Source organism: Cynocephalus volans, chromosome 7 (assembly GCF_027409185.1).
Source record: "Cynocephalus volans isolate mCynVol1 chromosome 7, mCynVol1.pri, whole genome shotgun sequence".
NCBI classification, from domain to species: domain Eukaryota; kingdom Metazoa; phylum Chordata; class Mammalia; order Dermoptera; family Cynocephalidae; genus Cynocephalus; species Cynocephalus volans.
The window spans coordinates 34,286,995-34,313,064 of NC_084466.1; the positions used below are offsets into that span (position 1 = coordinate 34,286,995).

General features: G+C 38.7%; 1 protein-coding gene across 1 annotated transcript; it reads left to right on the top strand.

Annotated features, from left to right (window-relative positions):
- Positions 1-1,804: 1,804 nt before the first annotated feature.
- On the top strand, positions 1,805-25,449 carry EDNRB (endothelin receptor type B). The gene is made up of 8 exons (XM_063102107.1): positions 1,805-1,871; positions 2,659-3,195; positions 18,178-18,290; positions 18,420-18,624; positions 19,963-20,112; positions 20,514-20,647; positions 21,211-21,319; positions 22,904-25,449. The coding sequence occupies exons 2-8, from the start codon at positions 2,710-2,712 to the stop codon at positions 23,036-23,038; spliced, it is 1,332 nt and encodes a 443-aa protein (XP_062958177.1). The 5' UTR covers positions 1,805-1,871; positions 2,659-2,709; the 3' UTR covers positions 23,039-25,449.
- Positions 25,450-26,070: the final 621 nt, after the last annotated feature.

The following is a 26,070-nucleotide window of genomic DNA, read 5'->3' on the forward strand; positions in this document are numbered from 1 at the left end:
TAGCAATGAAGATGGGAGGGTCTTTGGGGAGGGAGAGAAAGTCACCCCACAGGAGCCCTCTGCATGAAGGGAAGAAGGCTTGTGTAAGAAGGCCAAGTTCAAAGCTGGGTGGAGCTAACTGAGCAAAATATTCATACTCCAAATGCACCTACACAAGTGCACTTCAAATAGTTGGTAGAAAATTTGAATTAAAAGATATCCTTCCATGACCTTTTTTGAAGACCCCTCAAATGATTCCTATTCACATAACACTGTACTGTATAGTTACTTGGCTCAGCTACTGAATGTTGACCTTGTTTTTACTGAGACAGGGAGGATAAAGACTGCATTCAGAGTAACCAGATTTAGAATTAGTACTCACAATCCTAAACAACATTCCTCATGCCTTTTATCCTTACTCCTTGATAATGTTCTTAACCACATTTCACACTTAAAGTTCATCTTTTTAAATAGAAATTGATTTTCTACTTCCACTTTCCCAGAAAGCATTGCATAGGAGCCCAAAGTGCAAGATTCTTGTACCATCTATGCTATTAACTATCTGTGAAGGCAAGAATGAGCCACCCAGTTTCTAGGAGAAACTGCTGTATGGGACGGTTTTTTCTGGGACTGAAATTGCACAGATCAAGCAGGGATTTTGCTGACTGGAGGACAGAAGAGTAATATCCAGTGCATCTCACAGCCTGGATTTTTAGCTTCTTTTTTCTGCAATCTTTGGGCAAACCTGCCAGTCACTATTATTTACCTCTATGCCACAAAAATAGAGTTTAAGAATGAACTGGATGAATTATTTTATTGCTCTGCCTCGTAAATATGTTGAATTTGCAAGGCAGCTTTCTTTTTTTCTTTTATCTTTTTTTTTTTTTTTTTTTTAAGATGACCGGTTAGAGGATCTTAACCCTTGACTTGGTGTTGTCAGCACCACGCTCTCCAAGGGAGCTAACCGGCCATCCCTATATAGGGATCCGAACCCATGGCCTTGGTGTTATCAGCACCACTCTCCCAAGTGAGCCACGGGCCAGTCCTTGCACAGCAGCTTTCTGATCTCATGTCTCCTGTCAGTATCAGGTCCCTCCTAGGTACAGTATGAAAATCCCTGAGACAGCTTGACGATGACACTCCCGGACATAGCCGGAAGACATGAGAATAGCTGTACTAGCGAAAATGAGAGAGGATGTTTAGTCATCTCTCAGGGTAGTGAGGGGCCTGAAAATAAAGGATCTGCTTTTCCGTATAGGGGCCGATGTGGACTTGAAACTTTAGGGGGAAACAAAAGCAGATCAAAGAGCACCGTTCCGAAACCGACCAGGTCTTAAATAACACGCAGGGACATTTATTTGAAAGAAAAGTCACAGTCGGCATTAAAAGTTCTGGTTAACACGTTTAATACAGAGACTTGTTCTAGTCTGGAGCCTCAGAGTCACGGGGTGCGTGGTAGTTTGCCCTTGATTTCGGCTCCTCGTTTGAAGAATTTCGAAATGTGACAAATAAACAGCGTCTCTGGCAGAGGACTGCCTCCCCAGCGGGCAGCTCCTGCTGATGCTGTCCAGGCTTCGCGCAAGGGGAAAGGGTTGAGGCGCGGTCGGCAGGCGCGGGAGGAGTCTGGCGGTGATTGATGGGGAAGGGACGAATGAATAAAAGTACTTGTCCGGGGACAGCAGAGACCCCGAGCGAGCTGTGCAGGCTCCACTGTCTGGCATGCTCTCAGCTCTTCGTCACAGCCAGACCCGCCTTCAGCTGCAGGAAGGCGTGCTCTGCTCCCGGAGCAGGCTGGAACCGAGCGGCGAACCGAGGGCTCCGGGAGGCAGCTCCGCAACCCTAAAAAGAGGTCCCTGCTCGTGGCTCCGCTCCGGGTGCATCCGATCCGCGAGGTAAACTTTCTGGCTTGGTGCTGAATTAAAATCAGGGATTGGACCTTGTCAGCAGGGCTTACTAGGCTCGGGAATTTTTCCAAAATTTTAAAAACGTACAGATACGGTAAATTGAAATAAGGTTGGGGTAAAGGAGAGCGCGTGAGTGTTTGCAACCACTGGGAGGGGACAGAAGCTTCCAAGTTAATACTGAGATTCCCTTAAGTCGGGCCGAGTTGAGAAGTCTCGGAGATTCCCCAGCTCTACGGCGCACTCCTGGGCACTCGGGGGGAAGCGCAGCTCAGCCCGCCCGCGAGGAGCGGCTCTCAAACGCCGCGAGCAGTCTCGGAGTTCAGACGCGGAGAATCGGGGTTACCCCGCAGAGAAAAAGCAGAGACTGACACACGCCCTTGGCCGCTCGGTGCCCCGATTCCCCAACTTCCACGTGCCCTTAGCTAAAACATGCATGTCTCCCTCTGTGCGCACCGAAGGGTTCAGAGCTTTGCCTTGGACACGCATCCTCCCCTCCCTGCCGCACCCCTGCCAGATGCCCCGCCCCACTTCCAGTGATTTACCTCTAGGCGGGCCGGACGCAGGGAAGAAAAACAGCGGGAGAGGGGGTCGGGCAGGCGACTCATCTGGCGCGGCCGGGCCACGCGCACCCAAGTGCCGCTCCTAGCGCGCAAACTCGAGATACTTTTGCGCGCGGACAGTGGCGACGCGGCTGTGCTCTGCGCTAGCGTGTGCAGAGGCGTGGCCCGGGTAGTTGACTCCAGTGTCCTGCTTTCCTTCTTCTGCCGGTCTCCAGGCTCTGAAAACTGAGGAGCGGCCACCGGACGCCCACTGAGCAGGCAGCAGCATGCAGCCGCCGGCAAGCCTGTGCGGACGCGCCCTGGTAGCGCTGGCTCTTGCCTGCGGCGTGGCGGGAGTCTGGGGAGAAGAGAGAGGATCCCCGCCTGCCCTGGCCACTTCTCCGCTTCTGGAAACCGAAGAGACAATGACGCCACCTCCTAAGACCTCCTGGCCGAGGGGGTCCAACGCCAGTCTGCCGTGGTCGTCTGCACCTGCGGAGGTGCCTGAAGGAGGGAGGACGGCTGGAGCCCCGCCACGCACCATCTCCCCTCCCCCGTGTCAAAGATCCATCAAGATCAAGGAGACTTTCAAATACATCAACACGGTTGTGTCCTGCCTCGTGTTCGTGCTGGGCATCATCGGGAACTCCACTCTGCTGAGGATCATCTACAAGAACAAGTGCATGCGAAACGGTCCCAATATCTTGATCGCTAGCCTGGCCCTGGGAGACCTGCTGCACATCGTCATTGACATCCCCATCAATGTCTACAAGGTAAAGGGCGCCTGCTGGTATCTCGGCAGGCTTATGGAAGGGGGCCCAGCTGGAGAGGGGGAGATAAGAGAGCCTTTAGAGGGAACTTCCTCAAAAGATCCATCCCCTCCTAAAAGTCCGTAATCATCGGAACCAGATTCCCTTCTGGTCTTCCATAGCCCTCTGCTAAACCTAGGACAAGTGTAGTTCCCAGACTAGCAGCATTAGTATCACTTGGGAACTTGTTAGAAATGAAGATTTTTCTGACTCCACCCGAGCCCTACTGAATGAGAAACTCTGGAGTGAAGCATAGTAATTTTTATTTTTACAAGTCCTCTATGTGATTAAGATGAACTGTAAAGTTTGAGAACGGTTAGTCCTGAAGAATTTAGTTCCTAAGTCCTGCTAACTGGGTACATCCTCTCTACTCAAATTTGTGGTCCATCAACTGGCAACACTGACATCACCTGCGAGTTTGTTAGAAATGCAAGTCTACCCCAGACTTGCTAAATCAGAATCTGCATCTTAAGATGCGCAGGTGATTCATATGCACACTACCTTTACGAAGCATTGTCTTGGAGGACCCTGAAAGTAGGGAGACTGGAATGGGTTTTTAGGAAACAAGTGGCCTGTATGAAAGAGGCCCAGACTGGTGAGTAGGAAAAACACAGTTCACCTGCTGTGAGTGACTGCAGCTACTCTTTATTGAGCACCTACAGGGGGCCAACCATGGAGTTAAATGTGTTACTTCCTTTACTCTTTCCAGCAACCCACAAGTAGATGTTATCCCCATTTTACAGATGACTAATAGGATGCTCAGTGTTTCACAATGAGTAAGAGGTAGGCCTGGAGATCAGGCCTAAATATTTCAGGTTCCAAAGTGCAAGCCATTTGACTATACCCAATCAATTATCTTGTGGACAAGACCAAAGAGCACACCAAGTCTGTAATGGTTTCAGTAGTTAACATAATTGTGTGATTAGTATGGGCATAAGGGGAAACAGGCACAAAGAGCCATAGCAGGACACAAACCCCCACACTCCAGGTTGCTTTGGATCTCTGGACACATCCCGACATCTCTGGGCCTCAACTCTACAACAGTGCTGCTTGTGCCTACCTACTGAGGGCTTGTGGAGTTAAGAAACACATCCTAAGTGAAAGAGCTGGAAATTTTTTAAAAGCTATGCAAATATTTAAAACTCTGCCACTTCATCATCGGCAGCATTAGGAAGTTGCACATAAAAACACAACCAGAGTGTAAGAGAATGGGAAATACACTTTGTGGGTTGCCTAAGGCCAGCCCTGGCCTCAATAAAAGGGGAAAAATTGGGATATAGGGTTGGGAAATGTTGTAGGGGACACTTTGACATTTGTGGCAGGAACAGTTACCATAACGCACGCCTGTAAATTTTCCTTCATGATCCCTGGAATCCCTAATCGCAATAGCCATATTTTAAAGGAATTCCAGACATTTCTGAGGTTTAGAGATGAGATTCGGATTAGAAATCAGGCCCTAGATAGAAACACTCCCAGAAATGTGGGATCAATTGAAGAAACCCTAAAGTCCTGGGTGGCAATTGGTTGTGATGGACTCTGAGGGTTTGCTTGGAGAAGCATGGGCTGAAAATGGATCCCTTAAGTATGGTCACAACTTTATTAAGGCAAGAAGTGACCCATTTACTTCTTAAGGAGTCCCACAGGATAAGTCCTACAATTCCAATTTGGCAGAAAATTTCAATTCAGTTCATCAAAACTGAATTGAGAAACTTTTTAGTACAAGGCGTGAGAAATTTAAAAGTAAGTGAAACAAGATCCCTCCCAAAAGGGAGATTACAATCTAGTTTTGCAAGGCATGCAGAATTTTGTGAAAGTTCTGGTTACCGAGGTCCCAGGAAACCCACACATCTAGCCCATTTAGAAACCTTCCTATATCAGCCAGTGGCCAAAGCGCTGTGTGGGAAGTGGAGTTGAGGACATTTTCTTTCAGTGTGTTGCCTCCATGCCAGGATGAAATCAGCTCTTCCAGGACCATATTACTTTCTCTGTCCAGTCAAATGAGTATTTTCAATAAATCCAGAAAATTTCTGACTCCCCATGTGGGCACACAGATTCCCTTTCATTTCAAGTTCCTTTATTATTTCCCTTTTCCCTGAAACCATCCGATCTGTTAAAGTTGCATTTTTACCTCTGAAATAAAATCCTCATACCTCTGATCATATAGTTATCTATATGGGTCATAAACAAATTCATCACTTAAAATTAGGTCTCATTGCTAGGTTTGCCAACATCAAATCCGACCTTGTATTCCTTGGTTTAACTTGAGATATAATGTATAATAATAGGTACCACTTATTTTGTGGTAGGTACTTGGTTTATTTCATTAAATCACTGCAACAGCCCTATGGAGGAGGTATTGCTATCATCCCTATTTTAGATCTTGGAAACTGTATGTCAGAGAGGCAAAGTAACTAGCCCAATCACACTGCTGGAAAGTGATGAAACTAGAGCTTGAACCCTGGCCATTCTGACCCAAGAACCTGTGGTGCTCCCCGTCCTGCTGCACTGAGTGTACTCAGGGGCAACATGTCCTTCTCCAACCTTGAGTATTGTTAGGACCTCATTTGAATGCATTGGTGTAACTATGTGACACACTACCACACAGTAGGATACTTGGTAAACATTTTCAGGAATTGATTTGAGTCATCTAAGGATTTCTACCTCTTGAAATCCTCTTCAGATGATCTGTAGTGTAGAATATCAATAGTATCAGTGGATGTTATTCAAAAGGCTTTATTTACTAAAATGCCTAGTCCAGGACTGGTTCAAAGCCTTTTATTATTAAATGATTGTGGCACCATAGTCAGTTTTTAAAAAACACATTTGGAATCTCAGACTAAATAGGCATTTTAACTCATAAAAAGTAATTTAAGTGAATTATGAATGCCATTTATCTAATTTTTTTTCTTTTTTTTTTCTTTTTTTGTGAAGTGTTACAGTTCTCTTTGAGCATCCAATATACACAGTTTCTGGGGGCTCATAGAATCCCCCAAACCTTCGGTTGGCACACAAAAGGCCCAGGGGACCAAAAACATTAAAGTGGATCTATTACATTAATTTGGAGTTTAATAAATAGAGTTCAGTAAAGTTGGCAAACCACAAAATGTCATAGCTCTTGCTGGAAGCCGCAACCTTGATGTGGCTGTAGAAGGGGGCGGGGACTTCACATGGACGAGCCAACAGACCTTAGGAAACAAGTCTGGTCTGCCTGGATTCCCTCGAGGAGTTGGGTCCCTGGAAACTTTTCAGGTAGAGTCAATTCATTCTCCAGGTCTCCTGAGGCAGGGGGAAAATCCTGTGTTGAAGGCCAGGAAGGTGTCTTAGGACACTCAGCAAACTGAAGCTGTTGAAGTGCTTCAAACACTCATGTATAAACATGCTGAAAAGAATAAGCCTTGTTTACCCTTCTCATCAACATACACCAGGACTGTGCCTACATTATACAACACAACCCAGATGGAAAATGAAAAATTCACTCATACAAAGTGGATATTTTAAAATATATATGGAAATGTGTATATACATTTTAGGTGTTATAAGAATGTATAGATATGTAAGTAGGTAGATGAATATTACTTGGCACAGGGCCTAGCACATAGCAAGCAAACAATAAGTGTTATTAGAATGTGTGTGTGTATATGAATGAGAAAGGAAATTTATGTTTTGTGTATTCTTTTTCAGCTTTTGTCCTTACAAACCTAATCACATGTTTGTACATATGGCTTTGCACACATGTGTGACTACATCTAAAGGGTAAAATTCTAGAACTGGAGTTACTAAATCAAAGGGTGTGTGCATTTGTAATTTTAATAGACATTAGTTATTGTTGCACTCTTACTTGTAACTATTTTATATGACATCTCCATATAGATATACATATATTAATATCTATCTCTAATATGCATATAGGTCACTATGCCCAATATTTGCATAGTCAATGTATATACCTGAGCAAAAAGCCAGTGTTTAAATATCTGAAAATAGGGTGAATCTTGCCTTATGTGTCCTATCTACATATATACTAAAATTAATGGGGTAATCTAGATGTTTGTTGCATATGAGAGACTAGTATCTGACTACTAAGTTGTAGTAGAACAGATGTCAATGCTAGCTATGTAGAAAGCAAAAGAGCTGGGTGTACTTGTGGATGCTGTGAAGGTTTTTATGTGTGGTTGCTTGGTTAGTTAGGTGGTTTGGCTTGGTTTGGTTTAGCAGCAATTTTTTAGTATGACTCAGTTGTGAGTTGTGGAGAAGTTAAAAATTCTTGACCAAATAATGAGTTTTTAATTATTTCTGGATTTTATTTAACAATTTAACTCTTTGTACTACATTTACATGGATAATTGGGTTAATATTGTTAATTCTCAAATAAAGCTTCTTTTATGTGTAAGTAAATTGAATTTGAAAACAAATCTGCTTGTAAACTTATGACAAATATCAATATCTACATTAACTAGTTAGAAAAGGATCTAAATGTAATTAGGTGTTCAGTGGTGATGGAGAGTTAAAAATTAGACTGGTGACCCACTGGAGTGACACATTGGAGTGCTTTTAGATGGTTTTGCTGTTAAGACTTTGTCAGCTACTATTATAGACAAAGATACTGCCTTCATAGGTCTGAAGACAAAATTGCTGATCTTTAACGTTTAACTAGTTAAGGTAGGGTACATATAACATTAAAATGCTGGCTGTTAAAATGTGAAATTGCTTCACTGAACCCACAAATGAGTTTTGAGTGAAGTGACCTTGGCAGGCAATCAGACACTTTCGGCTTGTGACACAATCAGATTTATCTTTCTGAACGAATTCACCTTTCCCACTATCCTATCTTAGACTACTTCTGGTACTTAACAAGTTTGTTTATAATTAACTAGCTGCACAGTTAAAAGTTAAACTTTTAAAGTTGATGGAATACCATCAGCTTTAACTTTTGAAGTTATAATTTTCCAGTCAGTAAACTGAGGTATATGCATATATAACAATACAAGAAGTAAAAGTATCATTAGGAGGGAAATCAAATTCCTCCCAATTTAATCACACTGTTACCATTTCCAGTCAAGTAATTGAGATGTTTTAGTAATAGTTTAGTAATATTTAAAAGTATTTAGTAACAAGCATTTTGAACCAAAAATGGAACCTATATACCTTTGAGATTCATTTATTTAAAGCAAAAAAGATTTGAAGGAGCACCAAGTAAGTACATTTAAGATACTAGCTTTTAAAAAGTGTTAGTAAATAGTACAACTATTATCTCTGAATGACCTAGAATCAATTAACATATAAAAGAAATACCATGACCATCTAGTATAGTGCCTGCAACAGTCAATACCAGACAAATGCTTGTGGACAAATGATGTTATACACAGGACGTGAGGGCAGTGGGCTTTTTCTACTCATATTTTTACAAATGTCTGAATAAAAAAGAAGCGGGAAATCTTGATCCCTTCTGTATGAGGGTATTGGTCATAACCAAATAATAGGTCAATTAACAAAATCCAAATAACCCAGAAACTCAAGACTTCGTATTCCCAATTAACTGCTTCATATGTTGGCCATAGATTCCTGTGACAAAATGGCCGGCAAACACTCAGTCTTGGGCCACGAAAGGTTCCTTAGGTTGACTCTGTGGTAACTATTGTGTTTGCCTTTGATCCGCTACTTGGTTACTCCATAAATGCAAGCCTCTAAAAATGTCAAGGTAATATTTTTTTCAATATGCAAAGACTTATCTATTAAAGGCTTTACATTTTTTCTTTGCTCACTTAAAATGAGTCAAGATTGAAGAGATTTCCATAGTTGTACAAGAGTAGAACATGGCCAAGACCTCGTTGTCTCAAGGCCAAGGAGCCATGTTCTCCATTTCACAAAGAAAACCATATTAGGTTATTTTTGTGTGGCTAATATGCCACTGTCGATTATTTTTAGAGAAACATGCCAAATGCTAATAAATGATTAAGTGCTTTAAAGGGTGTTGACGGATAAAGCCTGAACTGAAATAAGACACAAAATGTAATTTATGATGTGAAACATTCTCTTTCGGGCTTTGCAAAGTTAAGAAGAGGTTGGTTATGTTTGGGAGCCCGCTGGGAGTGGTACGTGGGTATACCTTAGCTGACAACCTCTCTAAGTTTAGACTTCTTTTATTCCCAATGCTTCTATTTTAGAGCTATTTTTCTTTTTCTATAGACTCTTAGATAAAAATGTAAAAGGACAAGAAAATGGCCAAAACGTGGTGGTAGGAGTTGGGGTGGGGAGAAAGAGAACAAGAGGATCATTCTTCAGTCAAAAATTTATTAGCAAATTTGACTGAAACATTTCTCAAGATAGTCTTCTTCCTGAGATTCAAAGCATGCTCATGTCTCCTGACTGTGTCCCCTCTCTCCTTCTGTCCTCTTCAGTTTCATTGTGGTTTCCAGAAATGAGGAAAACCATCCTTGGGATATTGACACTATACACTGTCTTCTTCCCCTCACTCAGTGTTTTCTAACTATTTTAAAGGGCTTTCAGATTTCATAGTAATCAGACATTTTCTGAATGTAGCTTATCAGTGTCCATAAGATATTCACAGACAGAACCAGGTTTAAGTATGGCATGAAATTACTTAATAAAGTTGTTGAATTCATTCAGTTTGAGGGTCTCATTCTGAGCCACAAGGCCATCAGGTTCTCCTCAGTTTCTTCAAGTGTCACAGTGATCTTCTGAGAAGATCCAGCTCAGATAAATGAATCTAATAATAGCCTGCATTTGTGAATGGCATTTGTTATTTCTCTTAGCTGGATCCTTCCAAGATATGTAAGGTGTCAGTGAAAGCTTTTTGCACAAACTGGATATATTTTTAAGTTCTGGTAATAGGAGAGTAGCAATCCATTTCTTTACTGGTCTGTTACAGACTTAGAAATAAATTTCATTGTGATACAGGTAGGGAAATATATTAGAGATCAACTTCAATTTCTCCTGAGAAATATTTTTTTTTAAATCTGTTTTCTATCTGTTTACTTCTCTTAGGGATTTTGTTTCAAGAACTTTAATTCATCATCATGGAGCCATTGCTCTATTTCAGCAAGTCATAGAATCTTTCCAGAGCAGTGGAATTCCTGTGGGTGTGCCTGAAACAGACTCCCAGGAACAGGGCCTCTGCCTCACACGACTCCTGATGGCACTGTACATGGGTGACCTCTTTAGATGGCACCCCTGGGGAATAAGCTAACATTATTTCTGATCCACATATTTCTAACCCACATATTCTAATCTTTAAGTGATTAAGTGCATTTTGATGGATGCAAGATGGAACTTGTCATTTATATTTGTCCCTAAAGGCATGTGGTACAATGTACGTCAAGAAGAAAATTTTCATGTATTTGACTGGCAGCTTGCTTTGAATTTTCTCTCTACATGTGAATACAAAAAGAAAAAGAGATCTAACATGGATATCCTTGAATAAAGTATCTTATTAAAACACTAGTACAAGTGTAGAAAACTCTTATCTGCTCCAGGAAACTGAAATAAAAAAACAGAAGAATACACTCTTTCCTAAAGTTGTGAAATGCAACCACTCCATTATTTCCCTCTTTTGACTCTTAGTGTGAGAACATTTCTATAATGCCAGTCATTTGAAAGAAATGTTCACAATTCATCAAAAGATGGAAGAGACTGCAGTCTGGCAAAATAACCCTGGTTGTCCTCACCAACCCTCTAAAATGATCATATCTTCCAACACCCCTATGTTTACTGCATCCATCTCCACCAAATTTACAATCCTCCCAGCAACTAAAGCTCCTCATAGAATTCCATTAGATAGTGAAAAACAGTAGGTTCTGTTTTATATCAGTTATTTCCTTGACAAGTTTGAGTAGGAGAGGGTGGGAGAGGAATTTTTGTCTTTCACCTTTTCCGGCCTGCTTGGAAGGGCAGAACATCAATAAGAGTATAGCTGTCCCTCAAACCTTTATCCCAGAGTCCCTGGTTTATGTGTCAAGACCTGATTATCTGGAATAGAAAATATAAAAAGTGCATAATCATCTCAATTTTCTAAAGAATATATTAAGAATAGGAGAACTGAAAGCCCATGACAGAAGTTTTAACATAGAAGATTTCTGCCTTATGATAAAATTCATTCATTCATTCACTCATTCATTTATTGTTATTCAACAAGCATTTAACAAGTGACCACTGTGTGCTAGGCATTATAAATATTGTAGAATATTCTGAAACAAACAGTTAAAGCTCAGTGTGTACTCTTAATTTTACAAAATTAGGAAAACAAAATGGTATGTATGGTTAATGAGGCAAGTGAACATTTGCTGGTGCAAGACAGTTCACTTTGGCATTTCTTGACTTTATAGGGCTTGATTCCTTTTGGCATTCACAGGGGTGTGTGTTAATGGTTTTTTTTTGTTTGTTTGTTTTTCTTTTTTCCATTTAACTTCTGAAGAGTGTGATTTTTAATTAAAAAGAGATATGAAAAATATAAATCCCCCAGTTGGAGACATTTTTCAGGACTTACTTCACAGAACACTTAAAGAAAGTATATTTACTTCTTATTCATGCTATTTATCCTTTTAAGAATTAAAAAAGACTATATAACATAAAAAAATAATTGTATAATTTAATATAAAAATAATTTATTTGACTCTTGCCTTTCTTTTCTCAAACAGCTGTTCCAATATAAAGTTAAGAAATCATGGCCATCCTTGAGTAGGAACCTTATAACCAGTACGGTCACATCTTTTTTCAATCTAGTATTTATTTATTTGTGTTTATCATCCAAAAGAAATGTGCCAGGGAAACAGTATAAGCCTTAGGGGAAAAGGGGTCACCACAAACATAGTCTATCATTTCGTCAAACGAACACCGCATCACCGGTAGGTCCTAACACTAGCAGAAGCTATTCGCTTAGATGAGACATTATGATGAGAAAACCAGTGTCAGTTATGGGAGTATTTGCTAACTGGCTCATATTTGATAAGGTTCAAGTAATGTATATATTCGAACAATTTTAAGTAGGACTTAAAATTTTAATTCATGTGCAAGGGACATAGTGTCAATATTAAATTCTAACATTCTTTTTGCAGTCAGAAAGACTGACTTTTCTGATTACTTGTTTGATTTGTCTTTGTTATTCAGACCTTGTCCTTAAGTTATCTAATTTAATGGGGTAAAGTCCAAAGAAAAACTAAAAATAGAGAATAAGGAATGTGTTATTGCTGGGTTTAAAGTTAGAGTTTTTTCCTCTTGCAATAAATTGAATAAGTTTCCTCTGCAGCAGGGAAAACTATATTGTTGAACTTCAAATTAGAGATGTTGGATGTTATTTCTGCCAATGAATGATGAAAAAATTGCACTTTCACGAATCATAAAAATCTGAAAGAACATTCTCACCAAATTTTCAAGATGGCATCTTGGTTGAGAGTGATTTTTTATTAAAATTTCACAGCTTTTCCCACCCAGGACTTTGTTTTATATTCAACAAGAACTTGATATCTTTGCATTTTAAATAAGCTGCAAGCACTAATTTGCCCAGACTTTCTTGCTAGAGACAACAGAGAGGAGCATCACAGCGGGCATGGTTTCTGTCATAGCATATCAGGCTTTGCTGTGTCTCCACAAAGCCTTCTAATCAGAGAGAGACAGAGGTTGAGCGTTTTAGAGGAAGAGTATTTAGAGGCCTACCAAAGTCATCCTTCTCGCTACAAAATAATGGAAGCAACAATGCCCACTCTTCCCCCGTCTTCAGTGGCCACTCACAACCAGTAGCATCCAGTTCTGAATTGAAAATGTAAAATACTAAAAGCTGAGGAAGGTAAATGCTCTTTTGTGCAGTCCCTTTTCCTTCAGGAGGGTAGATTGGAAAATTGTAGTCTCTCAGTTAGGATTATCTCTCTGTTGAACTTGAAGAACATTTTACAATTTTTAGTTTGTGCATCCCCATCCTCTCTGATAGCCTGGGTCAAAGGTTGGGCTGCAGGCCTCCCAGTGGTATGAAGAGCAATAATCCAATTTCTAGGCTGAGCCAAAAACAATAGTAACCTCCAAAGAGCCTGGATTCAGTACAGAGCTCATTTTCATTGGCCAGACTTCTTTCCCTTCAATTGCCCAGACATTCATTCATCTTGATTCTTCTCATAGCTGTACCTATGTGAAACCGATATTAACATATTTGGAAATAATTTGAAACAAAATAAAATATTTGAAAATATCGAAATGTGTGGACATTATATGAATAACATAGCTAGGTATATTAGTCAGGGTTTTCAACAGAACAGAACCAGTAGGATAGAGAGATAGATAGATTGATAATAAGGAATCGGTTCATGAGAATATGGAGGCTGAGAAGTTCCATGAATCTCCATCTGCAAACTGGAAACCCAGGAAAGCCACTGGTATAATTCAGTCCAAATCCAAAAGCCTGGGAACCAAGAAAGCCAATGGTATAAACCCCAGTCCCAGGGTCAGAGAAGATGAGATGTCCCAGCTCAAGCAAGCAGGCAGGAAGCAAAAGAAGTGAATTCTTGCCTCACTTTTAGTTCTATTCAGGCCCTCAACAGATTGGATGGTGGTCACCCACACTGGCGAGGGCAATCTACTTCACTGAATCCACAGATTCAAATGCTAATCTCATCTAGAAACCCTTCCACAGACACACCCAGAAATAATATTTAATCTGGGCACCCCATGGCTAGTCAAGGTGACACATGAAGTTAACCATCACACTAGGTGATGAGAAGAAAATTTTACTCTGTATGTACAATTGACCCTTGAACAAAGCAGGGGGTTGGGGGTACTGACCCCCACACAGTTAAAAATCCACGTATAACTTTTAACCCACCAAAAATTTAACTACTAATAACCTACTGTTAACTGGAAACCTTACCAATAACATAAACAGTCAATTAACACATTTTGTGTGTTACATGTATCATTACTGTATTCTTATGACGAAGTAAGCTAGAGAAAAGGAAGTGTTATCAAGAAACCAATAAGAAAAATAAATTTACGATCTAGACATACATCTATATTCATTGAAAAAATCCCACACATAAGTAGTGTGCAGTTCAAACCCCTGTTGTTCAAGGGTGCTCTGTAGAAATCTTACCACTATTTGACGCATAGCTATGGGTTTAAAAAAATTAGTATTTGACTTAACCCTAAGCATTCTTCTTTGTAAGATCAGCTTCTTCAAAACACTATCAGGTAGGTTTCACAGTGGTGATAAGCATAAACTCTGGAGGCAGACCATCTGGGTTCAGATGTGGATCAATTATTTACTTAAGTAAGTGACCAAGGACAATATTTGTTATCTAATGAAGAGTAACAAATTACCGCTACAACTTAGTAGCTTAAAACAGTAAACATTTATTATCTCACACTGTGTCTGTGAGTCAGGAATTTAGGAGAGGCTTAGCTGGGTGGTTCTGGCTCAGGGTCTCTCATGAGGGTGCACTCATGAGATATTGGCTGCTGGGCTGGCTGGTTAGCTCCGTTGGTTAGAGCGTGGTGTTGATAATACCAAGGTCAAGGGTTTGGATCCCCTTACCAGCCAGCCGCTTAAAAAAAAAGAAAAAGAAAAAGATTTATTGGCTGGGGTAGCAGTCAGCTAAAGGTTTAACTAGGGCTGGAGGGTCCTCTTAGTCACACCCCTGGCAAATCAGTACGAGTTGTTTTCAGGATGCCTCAGATCTTTGCCATATTGGCCTCTCCATAGAGGTGCTTGAGTGCCCTCGTGACACGGCAGTTGGCCTCCCTCAGGACGAGTGATCCAAGAGACAGCAAGGAGGAAGCCATCATGCCTTGTATGAACTAGTCTCCGGTGTCTTCTGTTTGTTAAGAGCAAGTCACTAAGTCCAGCCCACATTCAAGTGGAGAGAAATTAGGCTTCACCTTCTGAACGAAGAGGTAACAAAAAATTTGTGGACATATTTAAAACAAACATAGTAACTTAGTCAACTTCTAAGTGCCTCAGCTTTCTGATCTGTAAAATGGGGATAACAGTAGCACTACTTCATGGGATTGCTTTGGGGATTCAATGGTGTGGTATGTGTAAAGTACTTAGAATAGTGCCTAACCCGTCATAAGTGGCATATAAGTGCTACTTTTGTTTTATTTTCTTGATCCATCTAAGGGCAAGGAGAATGATTAGACAGAATATTGTCTGAATCACTTATGCCAAGCTGAGTCTAGAAGAATCCTTTTAACTGATTGGAACTTTTTTATTCTTATGTTTCCAACGGTAATTGGCAGTTTTTTAAAGCAACTTGAATTCAAAGGTGGTTCAGACCCTGCGGCCCTGAGTCTCCTCCAACACAGTAAAAGTCTTCACCATTCATATGATAAACCTCTGTGAGTGTTCTGACTCCTCTCATGTTATGTCCAACCCATCTCAAGTTCCACTAGCCTTACTTTCAAAATAAATACAGTCTATAACCCATTCTTCTCAGCCCCAGGGCCCCACAGGATCCAGCCCGCCACTAGTTCTCATCAATGCTTCCTTTCTTGACCCTGCCTTCTGTTCTACACTGAGCAGCTAGACTGATCTTTTTAAAAATATAAATAAGCTCAGACCATTTCCCTGCTCAAAACTTTGCAATGGATTTCCTGGAAAAAAGTAGTCAAACTCCGCTCTCTACAATGTCGCCTATACTTTTGGCCTGGGTCACTCTGCTCCAGCCTTAATAGCCTTCCTGCTGTCCCTCCAGTTCACCAGATTTGCACTGATCTCAGGGCCTTTGCACTTGCTCTTTCCTCCACCTAGAATGTTCCTTACTACCATTATTTGACACATAGTTGTGGGTTTAAAAAATTAATATTTGATTTAGCATGGCTTACTCTCTTATTTCAGCCCAGTTCCTACTCAAATGTTATCTCCTCAGAGGGACTTTGCTGAGACGCCTATCAAGAAAGCACCTTGAGTCCTACTATCACTTTCTTTATATGATGACAGCCTCTGTGTGGCACCATATTAAGTATTTGTGTGTATTCTGTCTGCTTCCTTCACTAGACCGTAAGCTCCATGAGCAGGGAGTTTGTCTTATTTCTTGATATGCACTCTGTACTCAGTCTGACACAAAGTAGATACTCAATGAATGTTTGTTGAATGAATGAATGAACAAGCAGAGTTATAAGTCAATTGATTAATCCAGAAGTCACAAGATGGAGGCTAGCCTGGCCCACAGACTTATTTTTTTAATATGTTACCTGACAATATTTTTTAAAAATATGAATTAGTTGACAACTTTTATAAATTGTGAGATTTCATATAAAAATTCTGATTTCTGGCTTCTTTTGAAAAATCAAGAGTTTTGTATTTGGGGTTCTTTGGCAAAAAATGTGTAGTATTAATTAGCAGCTGCTCCTTTCTGACAGTGTACCGGAGACCCCACCACTCCCTGCTATCTTCCAGACACTAATGACTTTCTTATACCTGGCCCCTCCACTCCTCTGTGTTACCCACCTTGTGTGTAGCCTACCCTTGCAGGCTTTCAGGACCATACATTAAGCATAGATGTGGTAAGTCTGCCAACATTTGTCCCGCATGTCTGTATAATTTTTCATATCTAATAGAGAGTTAAAATTGGTCCTGTGTTGAATCTCCAAGTCATATTCATAATGAGACACACACAGTTTAGCCTTTGGTACCATTCTAGTTATAGAACAATCAACCCAGCTTGACAAACTCAGTAGAATCTTTACTACTAGTAAAAAGACAGAAAGTCTCAATTGTGTTTCAAAATAGTTTTTGCTTTTAGAAGACTACTTTTTAAAACATTCTTTAAAAACCCATAGATTTGAAGTACTTTTCTTTATTGGCAAAACCTCACAAACATTCAGTCCAGATGCTCACCTAAAGTGATTCATTTACCAGTGTGGGACATATCCAGTTTTCCTAAGAAAGAAAATAACCACATTCTGTAATAGATGGTTTCACTGTTTGCAATCAGATAAAATCTATATTATAGCAAGAGCTATGTATTTGTTCACTGGATAGCCAGTGCCTATATATTTTAGAAGCTCGGATATTTATTAAGCATCTGCTATGTCTCAGGCACTGTTCTAGGCAGTTGGCAAACTCATGTTCTGTCTTATACTCTAGACTCTAGAGAGCCAAACAGCAAAAACTAAACAAACAAGTAAGTGTTATAATATATGCAACAAGAGCTGATAAGTGCTATGGATAAAAAGAAAAGTAGAGTGGGGTAAGGGAGATGGGGAGGCCTGACTGGTTACTACATTTAATAGTGTGGTCAGGGTAGGTCATGTTGAAAAGATGAGGTCTGAGGACAACCTGAAGAAGGTAAGGGAGTTAGCCAAGTGAACTGTGGGGAAACAGCTTCTAGTACAAGAAAAGACCTAGAGCAAAAGCCCTAAAGCAGGAATGTACCTGATGGGCTGACAGAGCAGTGTTGGTACTGAGGCTGAGTTACTAATCAGTGAAGTAAATTGACTACAGTGAAGAGCAAGTGTATGAATACACACACTGTTCTCCATAGAGTGCTAATCCGTAGGGGTAGACAGGTCTTCTTGAAATATTTATCTTAATACTAAGAAATATTTATCATCTATTATTTGTTTTGTTTTGTTTTTCTTTTTTTATCATCTATTTTTAGTTAACCTATATTTTAATTTGGCCATGACCTAAGCATTTGACAATCTATGACAGTCCACAGGTTTAATTTTCTGAGTTGGCCCTGCAGAGGAGATATCCTGTGTCTTCTAAAGTACCATATATACATGATGAATTCTCATAAACTGGCTGCATTTTAATTATTCCCAACACACTCTCCTGTTCCATATATTGAACACTGCTGCTTTTCAAAGAAGTAGTCCATGAGAAAAAGAATAAGAGCAGGATTTTGCTTACTCTGCATGTTACTTACTCTCCAATAAGTGGTGTGGTTCAGAGGGCATCTTGTGAAACCCTCACTAACAGAGCTTCTTGTCTCCTCAATGCAGCTGCTCACAGAGGACTGGCCATTTGGACCCGAGATGTGTAAGCTGGTGCCTTTCATACAGAAGGCCTCGGTGGGAATCACTGTGCTGAGTCTGTGTGCTCTAAGTATTGACAGGTAAGAGCTTTAAGCCAGGTGTATCCTGAACACTATACTACTGATTGCTATGTTACTTAGAAAATAAACTGTGTAATTCAATAAAACCAGCTCTGCCAGCTTGAAAAACCATTCTATTTTCATCTTCAGATACCGAGCTGTTGCTTCTTGGAGTCGAATTAAAGGAATTGGGGTTCCAAAATGGACAGCAGTAGAAATTGTTTTAATTTGGGTGGTCTCTGTGGTTCTGGCTGTCCCTGAAGCCATAGGTTTTGATATGATTACTATTGACTACAAAGGAAGTTATCTGCGAATCTGCCTGCTTCATCCCACTCAGGAAACAGCCTTCATGCAGGTATATTTTATTTTTTCCTTTCTGCTCTTGCCTTATAAATATTCAGCTATTTTCCTCCTGCTTCCCCCTCCTGAGAGGCTATTGATTTATGACTGTCCTTGGCATAAACTAAGAGCGTAGATTCCAGGATCGCGGGGTTAACAGTGACTAATGAACCAAGCTGCAAGAAGCTGGGTCACTACTTCTCCAAGAACCCATGGATCTCAGGGACATAGATAATCCAGGTTCACACTAGAGAAATGATGTGAATTTATAGCTTTTCTACCCAAAGCCCATTAAGGACTGACAACTACATGTTCTGCCTAAGGACAACACAACAGCCATCAAAGGAGTGGATGGCTCAAATAGAAGTCACCCTAAATGGCAAGCTGGTGCGCTCTCTCTATCTTTGACAGGGAAAGCTGCCATTGTAAAGAACTTTTCATCTTGGCCATTTATTAAAGAACATTTGATCAGAAAATAGGAAAAGAACGGTGATGCTGTTCTCCAGCAGATAGATGCTAAGTAAAGGGCCCTTCCCAAGAGAACAGGTTAAAAGAAGTTAATGAAAAGAGAGCTGGTCTAACTATCACCCAGGATTATTTTCTATCTTATATATAAGAAGATTATATAAAACTTGTTGAACTGTGTATATCATGGTAAGTAAAAGAATAAACAAGCTCATTAATGTGAGATTGAGAATAAGTTTATTGTTTCCCTGTTTCTTATTAGTAAAAAGGGAAAAAAGAGTGGGACATAAGTTACATAAATTCCTCTTCAACATAGCTATATCCAGAGCAAGAATTAAAATAAGATGACAGAGCGGAAAAAGAGTACAAGAAAAAGCATAAGTCATAAGCAGCTTTGATTTTTTAATTAAGAGGTTAGATTTACACATTACTGAGTTGAATGGCTGACATAGATCTTTCTATATCTGTTTTCCCCACTTAAAAACTTTGCTAAAAGTGAAAACTTCACTTAAACACTAGGATATCGTTATATATTCAGATGTGCTATTTCACACAGTGAATACCCTAAAGATAACTTATGTGAAGACAAGCATTGAATCACCAAATATTTAAAAATTTGCCCAACTGCTTTAATTTTTATGCATAATTATAGCATACTGCCTTAGAAAATTGAAATGATTTTTAGAAAAAGTTTGTTTCATTTAGCATAGGTATTTAATCATTTGTCCAGTAAATGTAGCCTGAAAGATTCTATGTAGTATTTATAAAATGGAGCTACTTTAGAAGATAATTGTTTCCTGGTGAATATGTTTCTTTTAAGTTTAACATTTGGCATGTAAGATTTTCTTACAGAGAAGTATTAATCATAAGTGTTCTCTCTTCCCCATAGTTCTACAAGACAGCTAAAGATTGGTGGCTATTTAGTTTCTATTTCTGCTTACCACTAGCCATTACTGCATTTTTTTATACCCTGATGACCTGTGAAATGTTGAGAAAAAAGAGCGGCATGCAAATTGCTTTAAATGATCACTTAAAGCAGGTAAGAAAATACAAATATTTGCTGACTCGTGGTCATAATTAGATTATGAATATGAAAATTATCATGATGATATAAATTAAAACTATTATACACCAGGGCATAATTTCTTTTTCTTGCTTCTTGGTATTTTTGAAAATATAAAGAATATTTTTGTGTTATCTACTTAAAGATATTCTATATAATCTAAACGGATCTAGAGATAGCCATTACTTTTTAAAGATGAATCTCCAGTCATTTTTGTTCTGATTCACATTAACTGTTTAATTTCAAGCTAAGTGTCCTGAACTGTTACAAATGCCACTGGCTTTTCATAAACAATATTAAATATTCTGTTTGGAATGAGAGAATGCTCTGACTACAATGAGCCATCTTTGAAGGGTCTGACTATGGTTTTATTTCAGAGACGGGAAGTGGCCAAAACAGTATTTTGCCTGGTCCTGGTCTTTGCCCTTTGTTGGCTCCCTCTTCACCTCAGCAGGATTCTGAAGCTCACTCTTTATGATCAGAATGATCCCAACAGATGTGAGCTTTTGAGGTAAGAAAGGCCAAATAGAAATCATTTTGTAAATAAATGCCATTCAGAAGTGTTTCCATCGATTCCCATCGCAGGCAGAGAGGGCACCATCTTTCTAATCCTTAGGGAGCAATTAAGACTTCCCATTTTTACCTCCACTCCAGTTTTAAAAGGAGGAGTAGGGAGACCTAGGAGACTGCTGGGGGCTCGGAGGCAGAGTTGTCAAAATTATCAGTAAGTGACAAGATTGAAATGATCAGGTCTGATTCGCCTTTGCACTTGCTATATCCTTTCTTTGCAGCCAGCCTCAGCACTTCCAAATGAGATTTTATTTAAAAGAGAGAGATGGGTGTGGGAGGTGGAGGGGATCAGAGGAGGGCAGTAGAGATGACAGAGACAGAGAATGAGAGAGAGAGATAGACAGAAGGAGACAGAGATCGTTATTAGCAAAGACCAATGATCAATTCAGAACTATTGGATATAAGTAGTTTTTTTTTCCTTCACAAAAACACAAAAGTCTGAAATGAACGCATGGTCAGAGAAGCATATTATTCACTGACAAATGTTGGATTACTTTTTTGCAGCTTTTTGTTGGTATTGGACTACATTGGCATCAACATGGCCTCCCTGAACTCCTGCATTAATCCAATCGCTCTGTATTTGGTTAGCAAAAGATTCAAAAACTGCTTTAAGGTAAGAGAGTATTCCAAATTAAAAAGCTCTTTGTAATAGGCCATAAAATATAACCCTTTAAAACCATTACTATTTCTATCCAGAGATAGAAATTTTAGTAAATATTAGTAAATTTTTTTTATAGTTTTCCCTTATTACATCATGGATGATTTTCTAAAATATCGCTTTGTTTATAAATCACTCTACATGGTTTTTGCCTATAAATCCTAGTCAGCCACTCCCTACTGCTTCAGCCAATCAATTACACTCATGGGATGCTCAGAAAATTAATAACAATTACACATGCTGATGTCTGACAGATATCACATAGTAAAATAAGAGCCACACATGAATTAAATGTACTGTTCCCCTGTCTGGGGTAGATTTTGGACTATGCAGCCACAATTTGTATTATAAGCAAATCATTTTTTCACATAGACTATGTGAATATCAAGTCAAACAAAGAGATTTAATTCAAGTTGCACCTTCTCTTTTCTACCTTCTTTGTATAATAGAGATGTGCTGCTCAATATGGAATATGTCTAATTATCCCTTATTTGACTGCTTGCATTGTGACATCTTCCCATCCATTCATTCACTCCTTCAACAATCTAACCTGAGATAAGGTATTCCCTTTCCTTATATGTGAATGATTCACTTGCCCTTTGTTTTTCATTACCGGAAAGCCAAGAACTTAGCTTCATTATAAACATGAAGGCAGTCTAGAAAACCCATTCATAAATCAGATTTTAGAGCTGGAAGAGAACTTTCATCTAGATCAACTCTCCCATTTTACAGAACTGAGAACAGTGAATCTCTCGTTTTATTATACATATAGTTTCTCAAAACAAACTGAGTTAACAAAGTTTTAGATTTTAAAAAAATCCAAGAAAAAAATTGGATGAATAAAACAGACATCTGTATACTGTACTTTACAACATTACTGTGTAACAGTATTGAAAAGGCAGATGAGAGTAACATGTGGCTGAAAAAATAGCAAAGTAATAGTAAATTCACTGACATGAAAAGATGTTTATGACATTGACAATTAGAAAACACAGGTTATGAAGTATATGTATAGTACAATCTCATTAAAATAAATTATACACACACAAACATAAGCACAAATACAGTCATGTATGTGGTAATATTTCTATTTGCATAGAAAGAAGGATTGAGTTATATATTTATCAGATGTTAAGAGTATTTATCAAATAGTCAAGAGTAAATAGAATTGAATCGCTTTCTCTTGGTGAGGGATTTTAATTATATAGTTTTCTTCTCTGTATTTTTAAAATTTTTTTTTAAAATATCACATACTAGGGTTGGCCAGTTAGCTCAGTTGGTTGGAGCGCAGCCTTGTAATACCAAGGTCATAGGTTCAGATCCCCAAACTGACCAGCCATCAAAAAAAAAAAAAATTATCACATACTACTAATGTGATTATATCTTTTTAAGGCAAAAAATAAGATAGCATGGGAAGAAAGGGCCCAAGAACTCCCCATTATGCAAACAAAGTCAGAACCATAGAGAGTAAGACGAGTGTGACAATGTGACTGAATGTGACTGATGTAAACTTATAATGAGTTACTTTGTTTTGGACAGTCATGCTTATGCTGCTGGTGCCAGTCATTTGAAGAAAAACAGTCCTTGGAGGAAAAGCAGTCATGTTTGAAGTTCAAAGCTAATGATCACGGATATGACAACTTCCGTTCCAGTAATAAATACAGCTCATCCTGAAAGAAGGAATATTCACTTAATTTCATTTTCTTTATTTTGTACAGAAATCATTAAAACAACATGAAACATTTGCCAAAAACTAAACAAAACAAAAAAGCTATATGTTTGCACAAAACAATGTAAAAATGTAAGAATGATTAGTTTAACACCCTTAGTTACACATGACATTTTGGGGGCTGTTTACAGCCTGAGAAGAAAAGCAGTGGGAATTAAGAAAGCCTCATTGTGAAAGCACTTAATTTTTCTCAGCACTTCAATGTATCTCTTAATAACTTCCAGCATATTCATACACCACTTAGGTTTTAAAATGATTTCACCCAGAATTCCTATTAAAGAGGTCTGCTTACTAGGAATTATTCACATCAGTGTGAATCTGATACAAAGGGAAACTATAAAACAGAATTTTTAAATGAAATTTAAATCACTCTATTTGAAATTTCAAAAATTCTTTAAAACAACTTTTTTATTAACAGTGTCACACCATTGGTTGTACTGTAACTGGATGCAAAATGTGAATGCAGTTTAGCTGGTGTATTTTTTGGATATTAGAAATGTTTAAATGATCAAGAGGGAATGTCAGAAAGAGAAACCAAGGCTAAGTTTTTGAAAATCATTATACTCTTTACATTCAGATAAGATCAACTGTCAGAAAGGGAAAGATGGAGAAGGTTTGAATTGCTGTCCCAAAAGACTTCTTCAAAATTTTCCATTCACATACTGTGCAAAGAAAATACTACCTACAATTTTTCCAGGATTATTAAAATCATCTTCTTCTTTCACTAAGGTAGTGTAAACTCTATTTGTTTAGTTTTGTCACCTGTAAATACTTAGCTACCTACACTACTTGTAGATGATTAAACTAAGGGCAGGCCCCAGAGTCATTGCTTTACAATGGAGAGATGCCAGTGACCCTGTAATGGACAGAATGTGAATTGCCTGGCGCAGTGTCCACATGGCAAAGGAGCAGGCAGCATCCTCTCTCACCCATGCTGTAGTTAAAATGGTCTCTCACGTATGTATAATATTATAGTTAAAATACTATTTTTTAAAATTACACAAATTAGGCCATTTAACAGCTACCTGTAAAGCTTATTACTAATTTTTATATTATTTTTGTAAATAACCAGTAGAAAAGTGTTCTTGACATGGTGCTTTTCTATCACTTAGAGGCCAAACTGCTTTTTGAGACTGTAAGAATCTTTTAACTTTGTGCATGCTTGCCTGATTTTTTAATCTCCCCAGCAAAGTGCCTTAGGTTCTCTCAGGATGAGATGTGTGTGAAAGTATGTACGAGAGAAAATGGGAGAGAGAGGAAATGAGGTGGGGTAGGAGGAAGCCCCTGGGGACAGATTCCCATTCTTAGCCTGATGTTCGTCATTGCTCCGTCACATCAATGCAAAAGGCCCTGATTCTGTTCCAGCAAAACACAGTGAAATGTTCTCAGAGTGACTTCAGGAACAAATTGGGCCCAAGAGCTTTAACTTCATCTTAAAATATAACAGAATGTCTACTTTTTTTTCTTTTACTAAGCTGGGCCATATGTCGGAAAGAAGTTAGCAATCTAATATGATAACACAGTAAACCAAAACCCAACAATGTGGGGGAAAAGACAGGACAATAATTAATTCACATGTCACATGGATTCTATTTACAAATCACCCACAAACCTGTTTATTAATTTCTTCCCAATCACTTTTTCAGATGCCTGTCATCATAAAAGACATCTCAGATTTTCAATCTGAAATTATCTTTGGGTCACTAATGTTTTCACAGCTTGTTAATATATTTTTTATTCCTATTTAGATTTTTGATCATTTTTGTTACCATGTACTGATTTTTTATATCTTAATAGCCACATCGTTTACATCTGAATACCCTTTCCTTCCCACGTCAGAATCATGGTCTGCAAGCATCTTGCCAAATTGATACTGCACACAGAAAGTGTACATGTACTATTTATAATGAAATTTCACTCAGCAGCTTTTTAACAAATGTTTGATTCAAAATTTTAACATACTGATAAAGGTTGGTAAGGAACAAACATGATTTCGTTGCATAATTAAACCAAGATAGGAAAAGGTGCTACTGTTTAACTTTGAAACACATTTCCTAGTATTAAGAACTGTTTAATATAACAGCAGACAAAAGTACTGTTAATACAGATGTTCAGCTCAAAAGATTTATAAGCAGTTTTTAACCTCTTATCACCTACTGCTATTATGGGTGTATGTTCAAACACCTTTTATTATTGACAGCTTACATATGGCCAAAGGAATATAGTTTATAGCAAAACATGGGTATGCTGTAGCTAACTTTATAGAATTGTAAAATAACCATGTAAAGTAATTATATATTTTGTTTTTCTGTGGTCACTTAAAGTGGCGTGACTGTAGTTGCTGATTCTTTATTATGTAAACAAAACCAATAAAAACTTAAATTGTCTTAAAAAAAAAAGACCAGCTTGTTTTTCACTGTACAGGTACTCATTCATTAAATACTAATTAATTGTTGAAAGGAAATACAAATGTTATAAATGGACATTATTTATGTTAAACATACAATTACCAAGGAAATATGGAAGTTGTTAAATTAACATGCCACATTTCTGGTCTCTGGACTGTGTTGTTATGTTTCATGGTTGTGGGGAGCCACATAAACACACAGACATTCACCTTTCCAAGGTCATTTATCTAGTTAGTAGTTTCCAATGGCCTCTTATGTCCAGGCAACCAGGCAGGCGCTGATGGCCTACTTTTGAAGCATTTCACTGTTTAATCATTATTGTACCATAGTCAAAGGTGAAAGCTTAAAATGAAATTTGTGAATTATTTCAATTCACAAGCTCCTTTTGAGTATTTACTATGTATAAGGTGGGATGAAATCAATAAAATGAAGGGTCTCTACTCAATAGGAGACAGAGATGATAAACTTTAATACAAGATAAAATGAGCACTAAATAACTGCATACTGATTACTTAGAAATTTGTCTGTGTCTCTCAGCACATAATCCACTTTTCACTGGCCCCAAATAA